Raw genomic sequence first — 22,152 nt, 5'->3', positions numbered from 1 at the left:
CCTGCCCTATAACCTACTCTCTCTCTCTGTCTCTCCTTGAACGCCCCACCCCATCTCCCCTTAATCTCCCCGTGTCTCTGTGGCGGGCCGGGGCGGGCGGACGGACCGCTGGGCGAATGGTGACTACAGCTGGCCAGTCTGCAGAAGGAGATAGATGACCGCTGCTCTGACATCGTCAAGCTGAAACACGAGCAGAAGAAGCTCCACGACCTGATCCACTCCCTGGAGAGAGACATCCAGGGCCTCAAGAAGGAGATCTCTGAGAGAGACCAGGCTATTCAGGACAAGGTGGGCATGCAGGGGCGTCACAAGGGGGGGAAAAGTGGGACTGAGTTACTTGGGCCCAAGGTGGAGGGGCCTTAATTGTTGTATACTTTAGCTATTGACAAATAGCAGATATATGTGAGCTTGTAGATCTGCTATTTTTTAAAAGTCGTGAAAATGTGTGCAAATCTTTGAAAATGTGTATTTTTTTTAAGCGAACATTTGCAACTCAAATTTTGCTTCTGGGGGGTCCCTGGAACTAAATATTTTGAGATGGAGGCCAAATACATATCATTTTTGAGGTCCTTCACATGAAAACGTTTGAGCACCACTGACAGAATTTTCAAGATTTTTCAAAAATAGCAGATCTACAAGCTCGCAGCGCGGCACTCGGCCGCGCTGTGAGCTTGTACATCTGCTATTTTTCAATAGTTAAAGCACAAAATAACGCAGTGAATCCTTGTACCCAGGGCCCAGAATTTGGTGCGACACCCCTGTGGGCATGGCTCTGTCTGTCTGTCTGTCTGTCTGTCTGTCTGTCTGTCTGTCTGTCTGTCTGTCTGTCTGGTCCTCAGCACTGTAGTACGGTAACTGGTGCATTCAGTGCTCTGAATGCTCATGCTCATACAATTAGCAGGTTAACTGTGTGGAGCAAAGTGAAGTGTGTAATTACACTGCCAGTTTGGAGGAGCTTTCCATAGTATGATGTCCGCTTTTCATCCGAAGCGTGCATGCAAGGTGGAAATCTCCACATCTGACTCTCTCTCTCTCTCTCTCTCTCTCTCTCTCTCTCTCTCTCTCTCTCTCTCTCTCTTTCTCTCCTCACATTTAATATACTATAAATGTGGATCTTTGCCATAACTAAGAAGAGCTAATGAATGGGGCTTACTGCTAAAAGTATTGAGAGAAACAGAAGTGTAGGGCCAAGTGGTTAGCGTGGAATGCCCTGATCAGTGAGTCCCAGGTTACCTGGCCGGCCTGACCATTTGCTGAATGTCCAAACAGGCCCAAAACAGTGTGCAGCGTAGCAGAGAGAGAGAGAGAGAGAAGAGAGAGAGAAAGAGAGAGACTTCTCTGACTCAGTGCGTAAGAGAGTGCTACAGTATGTTTCTCCATAGCCAAGAGAGCGCAATATATCTCCATCCAAGTGTAACCGAGAGAATGTTATAAATATGATTCACGAGCGTCACATTATTGTGAAAATAAATCCCCCAAACTTTTTTTCTTTTTCTTTTTCCTTTTCATGTTTTGATGTCTTGATTCACGGGACATTTTGCCGCTTTGCGGGACGCGGGACAGATGGTCCAATTTCGGGACTGTCCCACGAGATGCGGGACGGGTGATCACCTTAATGTCATTCCCCTACTCCTCCTCCACATTTCCTGTCTCTCTCTCCGCTGTCAAATAAAAGCTTAAAAATAACACCAGAAAAAATGTTTTTTTTTTTTTGTTATCAATTATTTTTATTTTCCATAACATGAAATTAGAGACATACATATGAATAGAACAAGAAAAAGTAAAACATTAATCAAAAGAAAAATGCAATTAACAGACAAACAACACAAACAATAGCAAAACAAGAAAAGGAAAAGAAAACCCACCCACCCCCTTTCCCCGGACCAACACGGAATGTACAATAGTGCATGCCTGTGCTAGGCTGTTACCACTATATAGTGATTTCTTGAATCATAGCCTTAAGCTTATCTGCAATGTCCGACCACATATTAATGTTTTCTTCTTTTGCTCCGTGTAACCTTGCTATCGACTGCTCTAAATATACTATATCTAGAAAGGTTAAGGCCCACTGGCGAAACGTTAACGTATGAGGAGGTTTCCACCGCGTAGCTACCATCTTCTTCGCCGCCGTTAATCCAGCAAAGAAGATGCGCTTGCGTATATTGTTTAGTTGCAACTGTGAGACGTCATTTAATAAAAATAAAGAAGGAGAAGATATGATATTAATACTAAAAATAGTTGAAAGTTTTGAGGCAACCATATTCCAGAATGACGACACATTTGGGCATTCCCAAACCATGTGAAGGAAGGTACCAATACTATTTGAGGCGCAGAGAGTGCAGTTGGGATTATTCAAAATCCTCATAGCACATAGTCTGCGGGGAGTTAAATAAGTCCGATGAACAAAATTTAAATGAATTTGTTGATGGTCTGGATTTCTAGAAGATAGCCTAATGTTAGACCATACTGTGTCCCAACAAAAGTCAGGGTCCAAATTTGGTACATCATTCCTCCAAACAGTATCAACAGATAGGGGCCCATAACTACAGTCTAATAAAAAACCATAGAGGGTGGAAACCAAACCTCTTGTTCTGTTACCATCACAGATAAACTCATGGAAGGGGTGCAATCTAAGGGGAGCTTGCCATGGGACCCCATAGGTCCTCATGGACGTTCTCAGTTGGAAGTAGAAAAAAAGGGTATTTCCAGGCAGATTGAAGATGTCACACAAATCTCGAAAAGGTCGTAAACCATTTCTATCAAATAAGTCCCCTAATGTACGAATCCCCTTAGCCCTCCACCTTGGAAAGCGAATGGGGCGATCCTCGATTAAAAGTCTTTGATTATTGAACACTGGGGAAAATAAGTTCCATTTACAATCAATCTTACACATCTTTTCAGCTGCTCTCCATACTGCCACTAAATGAGAAATGATAGGTCCAAAGCGAACTTTGCATTGATGTGTAGTTATGTTTGAATAGATAAGATCTCTCAATTCAACAGGCTGCACTAAACTCTCCTCAAGCTCTCTCCAAGAAACCTTACTTGCTGGGTTAAACCAATTTAAAAGGGGGCGGAGCGTGAAGGCCCAATAATAAAATTTAAAGTTGGGCAATGAAAGGCCGCCATCATCTCTAGCACGTTGTAATAGAGAAAGTTTAAGACGAGGGCGTTTCCCTTTCCACACAAACTTAGATATCGAGGAGTGAAGCTTATTCCAGTATTGCGGCGGTGGTGGCAAAGGGAGCATAGAGCTTACAAAGTTAACCCTAGGAAGAACATTCATCTTTATGATTGAAACTCGAGCTTGGAGAGAGTTGGGCAAAGATGACCATCTATCTAAATCAAGACAAATCTTATTTAGAGTGTCACCATAGTTGTTCTTAACAATAGCCTGAAGAGAGGGGAAAATATCTATGCCAAGATATTTGAATTGGCTTACTACTGGGATTATGGGCGGCAGGATAGCAGATCTCATCTGATCATTTAGAGGTAGAAGGGCTGACTTCGTCCAATTAATTTTGTAGCCGGAAATGGAACTGAACTGATCAAAGATTTGAAGGACGTGAGTAATTGACTGTGGTGCATTCTCAATGAACAGTAGAATATCGTCAGCATATAGGGAAATGCGATGCTGTGTGTTGTTAATCGAAATAGGAGTAATATCTGCAGACTGACGCACTGTCTGAGCCAAGGGTTCGAGTGAAAGTGCGAAAAGGAGAGGACTAAGGGGACAACCCTGCCTCGAAGATCTGCCAATCGTGAATAGCGGCGAACAGATCTTACCGGTTAGGACCATCGCTGACGGATTAGAATAAAGTACTTTAACAAAATGTATGAATGAAGCACCAAATCCCATTTTATCTAGTACAGCCCACAGGTAAGACCATTCCAGACGATCAAATGCTTTCATCGCATCGAGCGACAACACTGCGGCGGGGGTCCTCAGCTCCTTAGCCCTATCGATGATATGCAATAGTCGTCTAGCATTATCAGAGGCTAGTCTAGTTCCTATGAAACCTGTCTGATCACAGTGTACTAAGGTGGTCATAAAACCCTGCAAGCGACGCGCAAGCACCTTAGCAAAAACTTTTAGATCAGAATTCAAAAGTGAAAGCGGTCTATAGCTTGCGCAATCTGTGGGATCCTTGTTCTTCTTCAACAATAATGATATAATAGCTACATTCACATCCCTGGAGAAAGAGCCACTTTCAATTGCATATCGAAACATGTCTAGCATCAGCTGACCTAGATCTTCCCAAAAGATGGCATAAAGTTCAGGGGGTATCCCATCCAAACCAGGCGACTTGCCCCTACGCATTGCGAGCACAGCTTCCTGTAATTCCGCCAGATGGAGCGGTCTATCTAAGGCTTCCGCATCCGCCTCGCTAAGGGTTGGTAACTGTATGTTGGATAAAAAATTATTGCATACTGCATCATCGTGAATGACCTCGGAGGTGTAGAGCTCATCATAAAAAGCACGAAACGTGGCATTGACCTCTTTGGGTTCTGTAACCATGGCTCCCGTTGTTGATTTGACACTAACAATATCAGCAAAATGCTCATTGGATCTAAGACGTAAAGCCAGTAAGTGACTGGGTCTTGCACTATTAAAATAGTAGTTTTGCCTTGTGCGTTTCATTTGAAATTCTGAGCGGCGCTTGAGAATGGAGTTAATTTCTTTCTTAACTAGCTCCCTCTGGGTTGCTGTACTAACATCAAAGTTATTTTGGAGAGAATTATCCAAAGTAGAAAACCGAGATTCCAATTCCACCAGTTTGGCTGACCTTAATTTTCTCTGAGTGGACGCATAGAGGGTTGTATTACTCCTGATAAAGCCTTTAATTGCATCCCAAAGAATTCTGGGATCCTCAACTGAGCCTGTATTGATATTTATAAATTCACGCAAACCAGTTTGAAACTGAGCTACAAATGCCGCATCGCGCAGCAGTGTGGTATTAAACCGCCATCTAGGAGCTCTATCTATAACCTGTTTCAGTGAAGCAACACACAGCACCGCCTTGTGATCCGAGAGTGACATTGGGAGCAACTCTACCTTGGTAATTTTATGAAACAAGCTAACAGGGGCAAAAACGTAATCGATCCTAGAGAATGAAGCATGCCTACCCGACAGAAAAGAAAAATCTCTAACCGTTGGGTTCATTAAACGCCAGATGTCGAGTAAGCCAGTTGAGTTTGCCCAAGCACGTAGTTCTGCAGACGCTAGTGCTTGTTCTCTGCTTTCTACCCCAGTGGATCTATCTAGGTTATGTTGCCATGTTGCATTGAAGTCAGCACCAACAATGATTTTGAAATCCGTCAGTTCCAATAAGGTTTTAGTTAGTAATTTGTAAAACTCTTTGTCTAAAACATTTGGAGCATACACAGAGACTAGTGCTAGCATTTTACCCTCCAAGCGGATTTTAGCAACAGCTATCCTCCCGTCACTGTCAGACCAATCACCCAAAAAATCCAACCTAAGGTTACGTCTAGCCAATATGGCTACTCCCTTGGTTTTGGAAGAAGCAGCTGAAAAGGCTAAAACACGATAATGTTTATTAGCCAATCGGTTGGAATGCTCTTTTAGAAGATGAGACTCCTGTATAAATGCAAAGTCAATTGATTTAGATCGCAAAACCCCCAAAATGCTGGTTCGCTTATGCGGTATATTCGCTCCCCTTACATTGAAACTTAGAAATTTATATTCTGTCATAATTGTGGTTCAAACCATACGCACAGCAAGCACAGTAGAACATTTTAGAATTTCCTAGTTGGTCCCTCACAACAAACCTTCCCAACAGAAAAACAAAACAACCCCAAAAGGAACAGAAAGGAAAAAGCAACATCAAACGAACATAAAAAAACACATAACATTGAAGCTTGAGGGGGAAAACCCCATTAGCATCAGAGTGCACAAAAACAGTTCCCCACCCCATCAACCTATTAGTCAACCTTCATTTCACTCTGTCAGAGAGTGCAAACAAGTAACTGCCCAAAAGTAACCATACATTGCCCTCTGGTGGTTATGTAAATATATAACAGATCACCAAAGTAAAAACAACAACAACAAAAAAGTGCCTTCTTGTGGCTGAATAGCTCTCAAACATTCCATCCGCTCAAATTATGATCAATCTCCCCACTTCATATCACTTAAATAAATGAGAATGGTATGTTAACATTTCTAGTAAAGAAGGGGGAGAGAAAAAAGAAAAGAATAAAGGGAAAAAAATGAGGGGACTATAACAACTGTAATAATAATAATCAGTCCAGCACTAGGCCCACTTAGAATGTGATAAAGCCCTATAAGCCACGTTAATGCAAATAACCAAACACTTGTGACAGATAAGTGGAAATAAGGCTGTCACCACGACAAGGCACTAATATAATATTAATAATAAAAATAAATAAAAAAGGAAATCAGTGTATATGATATAAAAAATATATGCACTTACATATGTAGTTAGAAATAGAAATTAAAAGCACATCCGGGGGGCCATATGCAGCAAAGCACACACAGTGTTAATGCATACTGCGCCACATACAGCCCCCCCCATGCATCCATGCATACAAACGACAATTACTAATTAGAAGGGAAAAAAAAGAAAGAAAAGAAAAGTCTGTATACATAAGTATTTACATAAAACACAGTTATGTATGATCAGGAAACCATATACAACACAGCACACATAATGCATACTGCGCCATATACAGCTCCCTGTACATGCCCAAAAGGCCAGTGCAAACTTAGATAAATGTCAATCATATTAGTTAAGTCTGTTTCCGTCTTAAACAGTAAACTACCATACTTCAAACAGTGAACCTACCCAATCACGACTACAAAATAAATATCCCAATACAGAGCTCCCCTCTCCCCCCATCAAGAAATTAACATTTTAGAAGACAACAAGTAAAGTAGGTAAATAACTACCCCCCCCCCCCCCCCAGACAACGGATCCACAAGCACGTAGAGCCAACGCGCCACGAGATCGTACATCCGCCAGCTATTGAGATTAGAAAAAAAAGGAAAAAAAGAACGAGTCAATGAGCCAGGGAGAGAGAGAGAGAGAGGAGAAGCAGAGATAGGTAGAGAGACATAGAGAAAGGGCGGGAGAGCGAGTGGTCTCTGGAACCGCGGAGCCTTCACAATTTAGACCATATTATTTATATCTGTTTCACCTTAAACAGTAGGCTACATTACTCAATACAAAGGCCAAAGCCCAGTCTCGCCCTCCTACCCGAGAAAGTAGCGTTTTAGGAGGCATAAACGAACCATAAACTAACAACCAACATAGCCGCCATTACCTAACAGAAGAGAGAGAGAGAGAGAGAGAGAGAGAGAGAGAGAGAGAGAGAGAGAGAGAGACACACACACACACACACACACACACACACACACACACACACAGCGAGAGAGAGAGCCATAGAGAGAGAGAGAGAGAGAGAGAGAGAGAGAGAGAGAGAGAGAGAGAGAGAGAGAGGGAAAGCCGAGATAGATAGAGAGACATAGAGGGAAGACGAGAGAGAGAGCAGGCTCCGCACCGCGACACGGAACACGTTAGACAAAGCTTAACAGAGAGAGATAAAACCCTCTAGACCTATATAGTAAGCAGCACAACGCTCAATAAGAGCAAAGAAAAGGAATACAATAATAACAAGAACAATGTCCATTATATTCAAACAAAAAAGACAGTGAATTATGCTTATAGCTTTAGCAGCCCTAAATCCCCTCTCCTTGCGGTAACCTAAATTAAAACGAGTAACACCCATCTGCTTACAGATCTTGTTAAAAAATAAAATATATCTTATTCTTCAATACAAATAAAATAGGTATTATGAAACGAAACACTTGAAAACACAACGTCAAGTCAGATGATGAGTCCAAAACAATAAGTAGGCTTACATTAACAACTCACCCTTTGGGGAGGAGGAGGAGAGAGTGAGGAAAGAAAGACGCTGCGTAAAAGTCATCTCCAAAGTCCCAGCCAGCTTACCAACAGTCCATTAAAGGCAAAAGGATATCACATCGGCAGAATGTGTTTGAAAGCACGCGATCACGAAAGCAAAAGTGTCCCTGGTAAAAGTTAGTTCTCTGTAACTGTCGTCTCATCATCCTGCGTAGCTAGAGTCTCGTCCGCAGCACCTGGAGTCTTGAACTTATCCTTGCAAAAGGCCAGAGCTTCCTTGGGTGAGTTGAAAGTAGAAGTCGCCTCATCCACGGTTATCCAGAATTTGCTCGGGTGCCTTATTCCGTATTTAACTCCTTCCGCGGTGATGGAACGTAGGAATTCCTTTACTGGCCCGAAAGCTGCCCTTCTCTTTGATGTTTCAGCAGACCAGTCGGGGAAAATATACACCTTTTTGCCATTGTATGTCAGTTGGCCTGCTTTCCTGGAGAGCTGGAGTATGCGTTCCTTTACCCGGAAAAAATGGATCCTTGCCAGGAAAGCCCTTGGCTTATCAGAACGTGGATTGCCGGTCCGATGAGCACGATCCACCTCCGGGGGGGAGTCGGGAAACTCGTCGGGGAATGTTTTCTGCAAAAAAGACTGGATAAAGGCCACTGGGTCAGCCTTTTCTAGCCCAGGAGAGATCCCAATCACTCTTATGTTGTTCCTACGACTCCGGTCTTCTGCTATGACGAGCTTCTCCTCCAGATTAGCACATCTTCTCTCCAATTCAGTGATACACATCTGCAAACTGTCCATGGAGGAACCAAAGTTCTCAATGGCCTCCCCATGTTCAGCCACGGTCGTGTTCAGCGTGGCGACTGCAGGACGCAGCTCCTTTCCGAAGTCATCAATCTTCTTCAGTAATTTCTTCTCCAAGCCAAGCATCATGGGTTGAATAAAACCATCCATAAACTCTTTCAGTGATTCCTTGAGGACCTCGCGCAGCATGCTCTTTGTAACCGGAGCGTCAGCGTCGCCCTGCATTGCGCCGGCCATGTTGTCAGCGTTTGCGGTCGGAGACCTGGTACTCCTCGACCTCGTGTTAATCGTATTCGGCATGAAACACGAAACAACTGCAAAAACAGACGCTCACCAGTGTTTTGGGCGTTTAAAGTCTCAAAAGAACTATAAAGGCAGTAAAAAATGGGCTTAAAAAATGTGAAAACTATGCACCTCCACAGAGCTCAACAAACGCGTCCTACTCGGTCGCCATCTTGTCGGAACTCCCACCAGAAAAAATGTTAACAATGATTTAGTCCTTAATTCCATGCCTTTTTCATCGGCCCAATTACTACAGGAGCAGAGAATCTACGAGCTGAAGAAAAGGAACCAGGAGCTGGAGAAATTCAAATTTGTCCTCGACTACAAGATCAGCGAGCTCAAGAAGAAGATAGAACCTCGTGAACAGGAAATCAAAGAGCGCAAGGAGCAGATCCATGAGGTGTGTATACAGTAACAAGCGTCAGTGTTAGTTTGAAACCAAACGGACCCCTACAGGTTAAATCTATGCTTTTTTTTAAGCAATTTGAGAGCATTCTCTATTCCCCATAACTTCTCAGACCATTCCTATGTGGATTCATGATTCGATTTTGAACACAATACAATGTTTTTCCATTTTACATTGCTTGTATGACTTTGAAATGTGTCAGTGTGGTAATGTGACAATATAAAACCGCACTTGCAGCATTTGAGTCATTTGAGGGGTGCACAATGGCTGTAAGACACTCTTGAAGAAGGTCTGGGACCGAAACGTCTGTCAATTGAAATAAAGATGAGCAGCTGAGCAAGAGCAGAGTGCAGGATTTTTTGTTCATGAAATATCTTTTCATTATTGCCTCAGTATTCACTATCCAAAGCACCTGCACCCATCCAGGGGATGTGCGAATATTTCTCTTACATAGAGCATTTGAGTCACAAAAGCCACGTTATGAAATGAGATGAGATATACTTTATTAATCGCTGAAGGGAAATTGTGGTGTTGCAGCAGTATAATGTGATAAGATAGCATCACACTGGCATCACAAAAGACCAAGGCCGACACAGAACCATCGGCATTGATGGACAGAGTTCTTTTGCATTATGCTGTGTGATGGCAGTCGGCATAAAAGAGAGTCTATAGTATTCATTATTAATGGTCAATTATAGTTACCATGCAATAAAGAAAGAAGCCAATATACAATATGAATATAAATAGTAGAAATCACAGTCACAAATGAGTATAGAAAATATGGAGTAGGCATTTTTATTGTTTATTACGCCTCCTCGGTCTTATTGCGACCGTAGGTCGCACTTACTATCAAAACCTGCACAAACTGTGAGTCAGTCCGTCAGTCAGTCAGTCCGTCAGTCAGTCAGTCTGTCCGTCTGTCTGTCACACCTCACACGTCACACTCTTGCCCTGCTCATATCTCCGCAACCGTTGCCCCGATCCATGCCAAATTTTGCACACACGCTCCTTGGCTGCCAAACTACAACCTCCAAGGACCCCCGGAGCTCCAGGGACCCCCAGGTCCCTGGGGGACCCCCAGATGTAAAAAATGACCAAATGTGCAAAAATGACCAAATGACCACCCCAACGGGGCTGCTCACGGGGAATTCCCGGGGACCACCGACTCCTGGTGCTCCAGAACGGATGCAAAAGTGGTGGCGCCCCCAGTGGAGGACCCCCTCCACTGCAGCTCACATAAAATGCCGTAACTCGGGCTAGGAGGGTCCGGGAGAGCCGGGGCCGGTACCTATTCGTCCGCCAAGGCAACGCGGACACCCCACCCCTCATTTCTCACATGGCCCTCTTCTAGCGCCACCATGAGGCCGATTTTTAAAACACATTTTTGGACACTGCTCCTACAGTTTTTGCCCTAAAATCACGCAAATCGCTACACAGTATGTCTACACTCATCCCATCACCATGAATCTGTCCCATATAGCGCCACCTTCAGGCCGATTTTTAAAAACACATTTTTGGACACTGCTCCTACAGATTTTGCCCTAAAATCACGAAAATGACTACACAGCATGTCTACACTCATGTCATCAACATGGATCAGGAAGATTTTGGAAAAACAAATTTTTGCCCTATTTGTGGAGATATGAGAGGGTGAGAGTCCGATTAGGGAGTCTTACTGGTCTACATCAAATTGTCTTTATCCAGTATGTGTCAAAGAGCCTTGGTGTGTGGCATGCTTTCATGACACATTCAATACATTTTTTCTTGGAAAGAGCTATTGATGTTGGTGGCCATGTGTTACGTCGTCCTCTATACGTTAAATAAGTCAAAAAGCTACCGTGAGACGGAAGGATGCCAATAATAATAACATGTTTGTAAACACTAATACATTTTTTCTTGGAAAATGGCCGAGCTATATTGATGTCGGTGGCCTTGTGTGACGTCATCCTCCATACATTTGGACCAAAAGCCACCGCGAGACGGAAGGATGCCAATTATAATAACGTGTTTGTAAACACTTTAGTATACAAAGACACACCATGGTGTGTAGAAATCACCCATACATCGTCACGGTCACCTGCCTCATAAGAGCAGAAAGCTCTAGGCTAGCTCAGTGGTTCTCAACCTGTGAGTCAGGACACAAATTCATGTGGCGGTCCACGCATGGTTTTGGGAGGGTCCCCAGATGATAGTGAAGTGACATTTTAAGGACTTTCAAGACCTTTTTAATATCTAAAAAAATAATAATCAAAAAACTAAGAAAATAAAAAGATAATGATCTTTTTATTTTCTTAATTTTTTGAAGCATCAAAAGTAATCAACAACTTATACAATAAAAACTGGTTAAACATTGGCAAAACATAGGCAAACATTCAGCAAAAAATAAACGTACATTAGGTGACAATTTCAGATGTACAAGCTCACGCTACGTTAACATGGGGATGAATTCATTCTACGATTGTGCCATCAAAAAGTGTGACTCCCTACCCTCCTTTAAACCTGCCATAAAAGAGCACCTGGATGGGTTTCTTGTTTTGTGTGTCAGATGGAGGCGGAGCTGGAAGACTTCCATAAGAAGAACACACAGCTGGAACTGACCGTGTCTGAGCTGCGACTCAAACTCAGCACCACCGACAAGGAGATGCGCAAGGAGATGCAGAGGGTGAGAGTCCTTTTATCTAGAGTAGTCTTCCATCAATAAAACATTTCCATTCTTTTTAAACAAATACTTTCATGTCAAAAGGGACAATATAAAATCCACATAATGACATAGCCTAAACAACTTATAAATACCAACATAGCGTCCGTTTTTCAAATGTGAAGACATTAAAGAGGTGGTGCCATGATTCCCCCCCCCCCCCCCCCCCTATAAAACATGATTATCAGGTATTATGATTATACTAGGAGGAAGATTTTTTTCCAAAAAAGTATACAGAAAGAGTTAAAATTGGGTTTTTATGTGGCCACACCCCCAGTTCATTAAGTATGCATGGATGTCATGGTGGGTGGTGACCCAGCTGATATAGCCACACCCCACAGTGTTGGGTGAATGGTAAATAGGGGAGGAGTTGATACTGTGACACACTTAGTATCTGTGTTTTTTAACTGACACTTTTCACCACAAGGTGGCAGCCTCCAAGAGAAAACAAAAAAATACTAAGAGAATACATCATTTCTCAAAAAAAAAACACACCAGGGGGTCTAATGAAGTACTTTCAACCTCCTAGACACATGAAAAACAGAAAAAGTACAAAACTATGGCACCACCTCTTTAAGAAAATATTTCAGATCTGATTTTGGCACACATCTTTTCCACTTTTTCTTAAAGGACAACTTTAGTTTTTTACAACAAGGGTTCATATTTTAGATTGTAATTAAAGAATATAAAAGACGATTGTTAAAATGATTTCATTTACTTCTTTCTTATGATTAGTATTTTATTAACTTTTTCAATTTTTTAACATAAAACATAAAATACAGTACATGAAAAATAAAACAAATACAATAACAAGAAATTAAAACAATAATACACGGTTCAAGCACACAGAGGCAATTGGAGAACCACAGCTAAACCAACACGTTACTAAAAGTGTATACCAGTAGGTATGTCTCGCCCACAAGCTTAGAACGCTTCAGAGTCCCGCAATATGAAGATGGTAGTGACCCCATTTCAGTTCGTAAAAGTCCATCCTGTCATGTAGCCTGTACGACAGTCTCTCATATGAGGATAGTTGGCCTACTGCATTGACCCAATGAGACAATGCTGGAAGAGATGAAGCTTTCCAGTCCTTGATCAGCAGCCTCCTTCCTGCCATTAAGACAGTTTGTATCCATTCTGCTAAAGGGGGGGCAATGTTTTTCAGAATCTTAGGGTCTCCCAGTATGAACAAACTAGAGGTGAATAAAATTGTAACTCCTGTTATTTCCCGAATTTTCTCATGTATGGCCTGCCAGTAAGCCTGAGCCTGCGGGCAGGACCAGAGCATATGTACTAACGTTCCATCCTTATCCTGACACCTCCAGCACTCGGAGTTTTCCGAGAGACCCACCCTGTGCAGTCTCGATGGAGTCCAGTATATCCTATTAATGATTTTGAATTGGATCAGTCTTGTACGCAATTCCCTTGACATTTTTCTACAGTTCTTGAGAATTTTGACCCAGTCTCCATCCGTGATGGTCATTTCCAGATCCCTTTCCCATGGTATCTTAGCCGCTAACATATTTGGGTCAGAGACTTCTAGTAACATGACATAATATATAGAGGCCTCGTGTCCCAACCCAAATATTTTTAGAATCGTTTCTACAGTGTCAATTTTGGTGGGGGGCGAAGATATCGATCCAAAAGTTTTACTCAGAAGGTCTCTTAACACTTTGACCGCCACGGAGGTCATATGACGTCAGGCTTTTACACCCCCCGCGCTGCCACCGGCGTCATATGACGCCGGAATGTCTTTTTTTTAATTAACACAAGATTAGGAGCATATGTATCACTGACGCTTGGATTCAGCCGTCCTGGGCCCTGGAATGACTAAAATCACCATGGTTACCATTGTGTGGCCAATCAGCTTGTGTTACCTTGTGTTACCATGGTGATTTGGTACATGACCGTCCTCCCCAGGCCTGGGATTGCTGGATGGACGGCAACTTTGGCAAGAAGCAGCAGCAGCCATGTGTTTGGGGGGGGGGGTTTAGTTTAGTGCTTTACTATACTACTGAGGACTCGCCGTTACATGTGATCTGAAAAGTTTTACTGGATCGTCATGGTTCATCGACCAGGCCACCAGGGACCACCGAGCCGCGGCGTCGCAGCGAAAAGAAGCAGCAGCCATGTGTTTGGGGGGGGGGTTTAGTTTAGTGCTTTACTATACTACTGAGGACTACTTCTACAGCCGTTACATGTGATCTGAAAAGTTTTACTGGATCGTCATGGTTCATCGACCAGGCCACCAGGGACCACCGAGCCGCGGCGTCGCAGCGAAAAGAACTGCTATATAAAGTAAGTGGTTGTTGCTAGATTGATTGATTGATACATACAGTGGTGTATTGGCGTGTTTGGGGGGTCGCGACGTCGCTCCGAGAGCAAGCATGAGATGAGAGATGATTATGCTCATCTCGGATCACAACAGGTGCACCGATCGAGCAGGGCGTTTAGCTCAGCGGCGTCAGTTCAGAAAAAGCTAAGTTATGGCAACTTGACTGGTGTCTTTCACGCGCGCGAGGCTCGCGTGCAAGACACCAGTCATGTTACATACCTTTACAACAGGCACGATTACAGTACATTTTATTATATTCCCCCTGTAGCCAAGGTATGGCAGCTGCCATAGCTTGCCATACCCAATTGACGCCTCTTTAGCTTAGCTTGGTGAGAAAGGAGGACAGATGCTCCATTTAGTGCAAAACAAACACATCCCAGCAAAACAACCACTATAAGTCACTCGCAAACGTCGCAGTCTGACCAATCCAGCGAGATGGATTGGTCAGACCTTGTACCAGTTCACTGGTACAAGGTCTACTAAAAGGAGATCATGAGATCCATGAAAAGACTAGGCTTATTTCCATAGTAAACCATTGCAGTATCTCATATAACATTGAATGACAGACGGATAGAACACAGTACTATGCAGTAGATATAGTCAGGAAAAAAGGGGGAAATAAAAAACAGTATAAAAACATACAGTAGGTAAATACAAAGAAGGGATTGATTGATTGATTGATTGATTGAAGACTTTATTAGAAGTTTGCATAGGAAAAGGTACAGTTTCATGACGGTACAGTTCACTGGTACAAGGTCTACTAAAAGGAGAGCCATGAAAATACTAAGCTCATAGTGCCTTGCTGGGCTATGAGCTTGTAGATCGGCTATTAGGCATCATATGTAAATGGCAGATCTACAAGCTCATAGCGCGGTGCCGGGCTATGAGCTTGTAGATCTGCTATTTTGGAAATATATGTACCTGTGTATATAAAATGTATAGCAAATAATTATATATACCTTATGGTAATTATGTTTTTTTTTTTTCATAATTACTCTTACTTGCAGTTGCCTGGTCTGGATTCTAACATGGTGAAGTTTGTCGCAGTTGGCTTGACTTTGTCAATACAAACATTTCCATATGAATGTACATCAATTTTTATTTAATTTTATGTATTATGACTTTGAATTGCTCAGGGTAGTTTGACCGTTTTAGTTTGAAGTGACTAAAATGATGATTGCAATGGAACACATCTACAACTATACTGAAGTGAAACAGCAATGTAAAGTTTTTTTTGTTATCTTTATCAGAGTTTTTATCTTTATTTTTGAGATGTCTTGAAGGCTGAAGGCTTGAATAAAAAATCCCAGGTCAAAACACAGTGGATTCTACTCTGTCTCTCCTTCATCCTGGGAAGATGAAAAAAGAGCCTCTGTCAGTCTCCTGGCTTCTTCCACTTTCCTGCCTTATAACTAGACCACGGTACAACTTTTTTTAACTTTTTTTTTTACATTATTATGGCCTGCACCCTGTTCTTCATTTAGAGGTACTGTGTGTTCTTGTACCATTTACCAATTTGTTTCTAGGGCTTCTGAAAGTTTCTTTCCTTTGACCTCAATTATCTCAGAAAGTAAATTTCTGATGCTCCTTTTTCATCTGTACAGCTTTCGCTCTCCCTCAGGTTTCTCCACAGCAGAACACCACAGCAGGACGAAATTTTTATGGTGAAAGCTAAGGTTCCGACTCTATATTCTCTGAAATTTTTGTCAATTTTCGTACATCCTACCATTTTCAATTTATTCCGTCAAAAATGAATGGCCGTCTATGGTGGCAAGGGTTTTACCCTTAAAACCCTTAACATTGTGGCAGTCAAAGTGTTAACTGAAATGATTACGCGGTTCATATATTGACTTCTTTCTATTGTTTTAGAGATTCTTATTTCAGTGGTTGGGGGCATGCGTACAAGTGGCTAAATATGTCATTTTACACAGAATAAGCCCATTCCCAAGATACAACGCAACCTTTCATGGTTGGATGTGACTTATGGGGGCTAGAAGTGTTACTGTAAATAACAATAAAGAAACTGCTGGCTTATTGTGTCTGAAAAGACATATTTAGCCACTTGTACACATGCCCCCATGCGTACGCATGCCCCACATTTTAGCACGGTAAACGCGATATAACAATAGAACGAAGCAAATGAAAACATTTTAACACTCACTTTTTCTCTTCTCTAATTACAATCTAAAATACAAACCCTTGTTGTAAAAAAAAAACAAAGTTGTCCTTTAACTGCTGAAAAGCAGCAGTAGTGAATATGGACCTTTTTCCAGAAAGGGTATACAGGTCCATTTGGTTCCATTTGTAAGCTATCAGATTAAAATGTACTATGAGGTTTTAACTGTGTATTTGGGTCCCAGAGGCCTAATCTAATGCATATTAACTTGGGGTCCTTGAAATGAAAAAGGTTGAGAATCATTCCAAAATGTGTAGTGTTCACCATATTCAGCTCCCTTTGTTGTGTTCCCTTTAACAAATAACTCACGATAGATTGTATTCATCATAACATCCTCTGCCTCTCCCTAGGCATGGAGGCCTACAACATGCATTCAATACTATGTTTTATATACTATTCATTTGTGTGTCCCTTTCTCTGCTCAGGTGAAGGACATAGAGGCCTATGTAGGCCGGTTCAAGGCAGAGCTCCACAACTGCATAGCCTTCATACAGGAACCAAAGAAACTCAAGGGCAGTATATGGGAGCTCCATGAACAGCACGTACAGCAGAGTGATGGGGTGCGTGAAGTTCGTGAATCCTGAGATCACACTATGTGGTTTATGACATGATGGCTTAAGGTCATCGTCGTTGTCGGATGGAAACCTTGTATGTCCAAAACCCCCCGTTTTGTATTTATCATTTTAAAATGAACTAAACTAGTGAAAACAGCCGATCTACAAGCACACAACGCCTCGCACCGCGAGGCGTTGTGTGCTTGTAGATCGGCTGTTTTCACTACTTTTGTAAGACGGCCTTGTATGATGAAGCAGGGCTTTACTTTGCAAAAAAACATACACATTTCTTGGAGATACAAGGTTTCTGCCCGACAGTGACGTTATGTTGTGAGGTCAAATGTTGATGTCCTCACAAGTATCAGTAGTAGTACATTCACTAGTAAAGATCACACCATCAAACAGAGAAACGTTTTGGGTTACATTTATTGAACATGATTGCATAGAAACATAGTGGCAAGAAGCATTGGATTGGATTTATTGAACATGGTAGCATAGAAACATTATGGCAAGGAAATGCATTGGGAAGCAACGCCTGGTGACTGAAGGCGGTGCCTTAGTAGGCGGATGATGAATGTTAGTGTGAATGATGGAATGGGCTATGGGATGAATATTGGATGGAGGGCTGAATACTGGAGTGATTGGGTGAATACTGGGGTGGAATGGTGGATGGTAGGGTGAATGAATGGAGGATGGCTGGTGATGGTTAACGGGGGGAAAAGAGGTTATGGATGGAGGTGATTAACGGGGACGGACATTGGACCTGAGGTAGTGTGGTAGGGAGAGGAGTATAGAGGCAGTGCAGGGGATAACGAGGGAAGACGGGTGCTGATAAGGGTGGGGACGGCGGGAGCCTCGGCGGCCGCGGCGAGGTGCGTGAGGGAGTGTGATGGAGGGAGGGCGAGGGAACCTGATAGACATTAATGAGGGAATGTGAGGTGTAGGAGGGCGGCACTGAATGGAACGGGGGCGGAGAGAAGGGGCGCTGGGAGCTCGAGCCCTGGGTGGACCAGGAGGGCGGAGCTGCACCAAGCGGCGTGGGGGGGGAAGCGGTGAGGAGAGCTGCACCGAGCGGCGTGGGGGGGGAGGCGGAGAGCTCGGGGCGAGCGCCCTGGGTGTTGTGGCTCTGGGGCTCTGGATAGAGATCGTCCGTGCCCGAGCAGAGTCCCCCCTTTGGAAAGTGTAACTGTGGAAGAAGCAAAGGAAGGTTAGTTACTGTGGATGCAGATGCAAGGAAGGTTAGTTACTGTATATGAGGAGGAGAATGGGGTGGAGGTGGGATGCGAGAAACAGAGCAGGAAGTGCAGCAGGCATGGCCGGGTTTAAATACGGCGCTAGATTGGCTGGTAGGAGGAGATAAGGGAGGAGTTGTTAAGGTGAGATTGAGACAGGCAGGTGAGGTAGAGAGGAGGGAGGTAGGTTAGATTAGGAGCGATGGATAAGAGAGGAGATGGTTATCCGGTGTGATCTTGTTCTCCTGAACTTTCGTTGTTCCAACAGCATTTCACTAGTAAAGATCACACCATCAAACAGAGAAACGTTTTGGGTTACATTTATTGAACATGATTGCATAGAAACATAGTGGCAAGAAGCATTGGATTGGATTTATTGAACATGGTAGCATAGAAACATTATGGCAAGGAAATGCATTGGGAAGCAACGCCTGGTGACTGAAGGCGGTGCCTTAGTAGGCGGATGATGAATGTTAGTGTGAATGATGGAATGGGCTATGGGATGAATATTGGATGGAGGGCTGAATACTGGAGTGATTGGGTGAATACTGGGGTGGAATGGTGGATGGTAGGGTGAATGAATGGAGGATGGCTGGTGATGGTTAACGGGGGGAAAAGAGGTTATGGATGGAGGTGATTAACGGGGACGGACATTGGACCTGAGGTAGTGTGGTAGGGAGAGGAGTATAGAGGCAGTGCAGGGGATAACGAGGGAAGACGGGTGCTGATAAGGGTGGGGACGGCGGGAGCCTCGGCGGCCGCGGCGAGGTGCGTGAGGGAGTGTGATGGAGGGAGGGCGAGGGAACCTGATAGACATTAATGAGGGAATGTGAGGTGTAGGAGGGCGGCACTGAATGGAACGGGGGCGGAGAGAAGGGGCGCTGGGAGCTCGAGCCCTGGGTGGACCAGGAGGGCGGAGCTGCACCAAGCGGCGTGGGGGGGGAAGCGGTGAGGAGAGCTGCACCGAGCGGCGTGGGGGGGGAGGCGGAGAGCTCGGGGCGAGCGCCCTGGGTGTTGTGGCTCTGGGGCTCTGGATAGAGATCGTCCGTGCCCGAGCAGAGTCCCCAAAAGGAACCACAATTAACGGACGAGAGCGGCGTGGGCTTGACGGAGGTCGTGGGCATTAGAGCGGATATACGTGTGGTAGGCAGAAGACGACCAGCGACCGAGGATCTGAATGATGTGCTCGGGGATGCCTTGCCGGGATGCTGAGGATGCAGCGCCTATGCGAAATGAGTGACCGGAGAAGTGCTCGGCTGCGTAGCCGGCCTTGGTTAGAACTTGGCGGAGGTGGCGATGGAACCAGGTACGAGAGATAACGGTGCCGGTTTCGGATACGAATAGTGGGTCGGAAGGTGAAGCGTTTTGGGATCGGCGGATAAGGAGATGGCGCATGAGTGGCTCGAAAGGACTGAGGGGGGAATTTAGCTTGAAAAAGTAAATGGGAGTCGAGGCTCCGAATTGGTCCGTTTTACTGTGCTTGAGTGTGTAAATTAGGGTGGAATGATCCAGGATAGACAGGTCGGCGAGGCAAGGGTGGCGAGCCGGATCGAATCTGGTATTAGAAGATGTGAACTCCGAGCACCTGAGGAACCCGTAAAAGGCCAGGAGGAATATCGATTCGAGTGTGGAATCGGTGGATGGGTTAATGTAGCCTGAACGGAGCACCGAGATACAATCAGCGAGGATTGGCGAGGTGAGGGGTTGGCGGCTAGGAGGGTGGCGTGGTTCGTACCGTCTGATGCCTTTAAGAAGCAAAGAGACGTGGGGATGTGAATAGAAGGGGTGAGGAGCGCCGGTAATGAGTTTCGTAACGAAGTTAATACCGGCGAGGTAGGTACGGATAGTGGATGCGGGCATGGACCGGGAAGTGTGGCTATGGCTGATGTAGGAGATGAGTGAGGCTAGGTCTAGGGACGGGAACGGTAGCGAGTGGGATGAGTGAAATAATTGGAAATTTTTCCAGGCGGTCCAGTAGGAGGACAGAGTGGAAGGGGCGAGTGACAGGAGAATGGTTTGTTGGGCATGGAGTATGAGGTGGCGGAGAGAATGGTCTATGGGAAAGTCATGTGAGAAAACGGAGGTACCGGAGTGGGGTGGATGTCCGCGTCTGGAGCCAGCAGCCTGAATTTCTGGCGGATGGCACGGAGGTGGCAGCTCGAGTGCGGGTGTAAGGACCGAGAGCAGCGGCGGTGGATCGGTGAGTAGATCGGCGTGAATGGGATGATGATGGCGTGGCATGATGGCTGGCTGCGGGGGAGTCTCGAGGTCCGTGGTGCAGGTCAGATGGGGTGGGGGCGAGGGATGGTGTCGGCGTGGCGGTGGTCGAAGTGGTTGTTGTCGTGGTGGTGACGGCGGTTAGAGCTCTTGCTTGGTTGAGAATGGATCGCAAATCTGCGGTAGGCGGAATCTCATCCTCAGAGGCTAGAAGCTCCATGGCCTCGTCTTCCATGGTGAAATTAGCGTTAGAAAAGAAGTTTTGCTTTTGGCGTTTTGCTTGGCTTTCTCGACGGCGTTCGTGCTGTACGACAAATGCGAGAAACAGAGCAGGAAGTGCAGCAGGCATGGCCGGGTTTAAATACGGTGCTAGATTGGCTGGTAGGAGGAGATAAGGGAGGAGTTGTTAAGGTGAGATTGAGACAGGCAGGTGAGGTAGAGAGGAGGGAGGTAGGTTAGATTAGGAGCGATGGATAAGAGAGGAGATGGTTATCCGGTGTGATCTTGTTCTCCTGAACTTTCGTTGTTCCAACAGCATATACAGTAGTAGTATTAGTTATCCCAATGTGTGTGTGTGTGTGTGTGTGTGTGTGTGTGTGTGTGTGTGTGTGTGTGTGTGTGTGTGTGCATATATGTGTCTTTCCCAGGTTGAGATCGTGGGCATAGCCACGGATGTCCAAATGGAGGGGTCTCGTCAGCGGGAGCACCTGGAAAGGAACTTGGCCTCTCTGAAGGCGAAGCTTGCCAAAGACTCTGAGGTCCATCGCAAAGACAAAGTTAAACTCATGAAGGTACAGGACGCAGTCAAATGTCACGTCCATTTAAACCACTGTGGAATATACGGAAGCATGTTCACTGTTTTGGAATGGATAAGAGAAGTGACTTCTCATGTCAGAGGACCCACTATTTTAAGCCTGACATATTCCTGGGGGAAAGATTTACAGCTAACTAGTAACTAGTCTTGTTTCCACTGAACATTTCTAAATGGAAGAGTAGGTAGACCACCTCCAACCACTGCAGATGAAGATACTAGTTATAATGTATTAACATGCTCTACCTTATCACCTTAGTGTAGTTAGAGTGTCTACCCTGATACTGTGAGGTCAGGGTTTAATCCCCAGCTGAGTCCTAACAAAGACTATAAAAATGGTACCCAGCGTCTCCCTGCTTGGCACTCAGCATCAAGGGTTGCATTATGTCCCTACCTCATGCCAGCATCATTATTCAGGGGGAACTTGCACTTGTACGTCAGTCCACCGCATGCTAAGGAAACAGGAGATCGGCTCTTAACCTATGGGCCTCAGGCTACTTGATAGTGGTTAACATTAACATTATGTTCATTAATATAAGTATTGTTCTGTTGCTTTAGTTTAAAACAAAAAATGTCGCCCTCTCTGCACAGGAGAACGTGTCTCTGATTCAGGAAATCAATGAACTGCGCAAGGAGCTGCGTATGGCACGGACCCAAGTCCACCAACATGAGAGCCAAACAAAAGTGGCCAAGAAGCCCAAAAAACAGAACTCCACTGAGGACATAGGTGAGC

The 22,152-nt window shown here is 44.5% G+C and overlaps 1 protein-coding gene across 1 annotated transcript in view; it reads left to right on the top strand.

The window, feature by feature from the left end:
* Positions 1-22,152, top strand: part of cfap57 (cilia and flagella associated protein 57) — a gene marked incomplete at both ends in the record, with an annotated part of 38,426 nt that overhangs the window by 15,601 nt on the left and 673 nt on the right. Inside the window, 8 exons of the mRNA XM_080725683.1 lie at positions 130-288; positions 9,247-9,390; positions 11,942-12,058; positions 17,031-17,165; positions 18,104-18,274; positions 19,232-19,402; positions 21,256-21,399; positions 22,011-22,146. Coding sequence (XP_080581809.1) covers positions 130-288; positions 9,247-9,390; positions 11,942-12,058; positions 17,031-17,165; positions 18,104-18,274; positions 19,232-19,402; positions 21,256-21,399; positions 22,011-22,146 — 1,177 coding nt within the window. The remainder of the gene's footprint in view (positions 1-129; positions 289-9,246; positions 9,391-11,941; positions 12,059-17,030; positions 17,166-18,103; positions 18,275-19,231; positions 19,403-21,255; positions 21,400-22,010; positions 22,147-22,152) is intronic.

This window comes from Nannobrachium achirus, assembly GCF_963921795.1.
Source record: "Nannobrachium achirus genome assembly, chromosome: 5".
Lineage (NCBI taxonomy): Eukaryota > Metazoa > Chordata > Actinopteri > Myctophiformes > Myctophidae > Nannobrachium > Nannobrachium achirus.
Note: the sequence above shows the minus strand (reverse complement) of the source record. Positions and strands in the feature narration are given on the sequence as shown.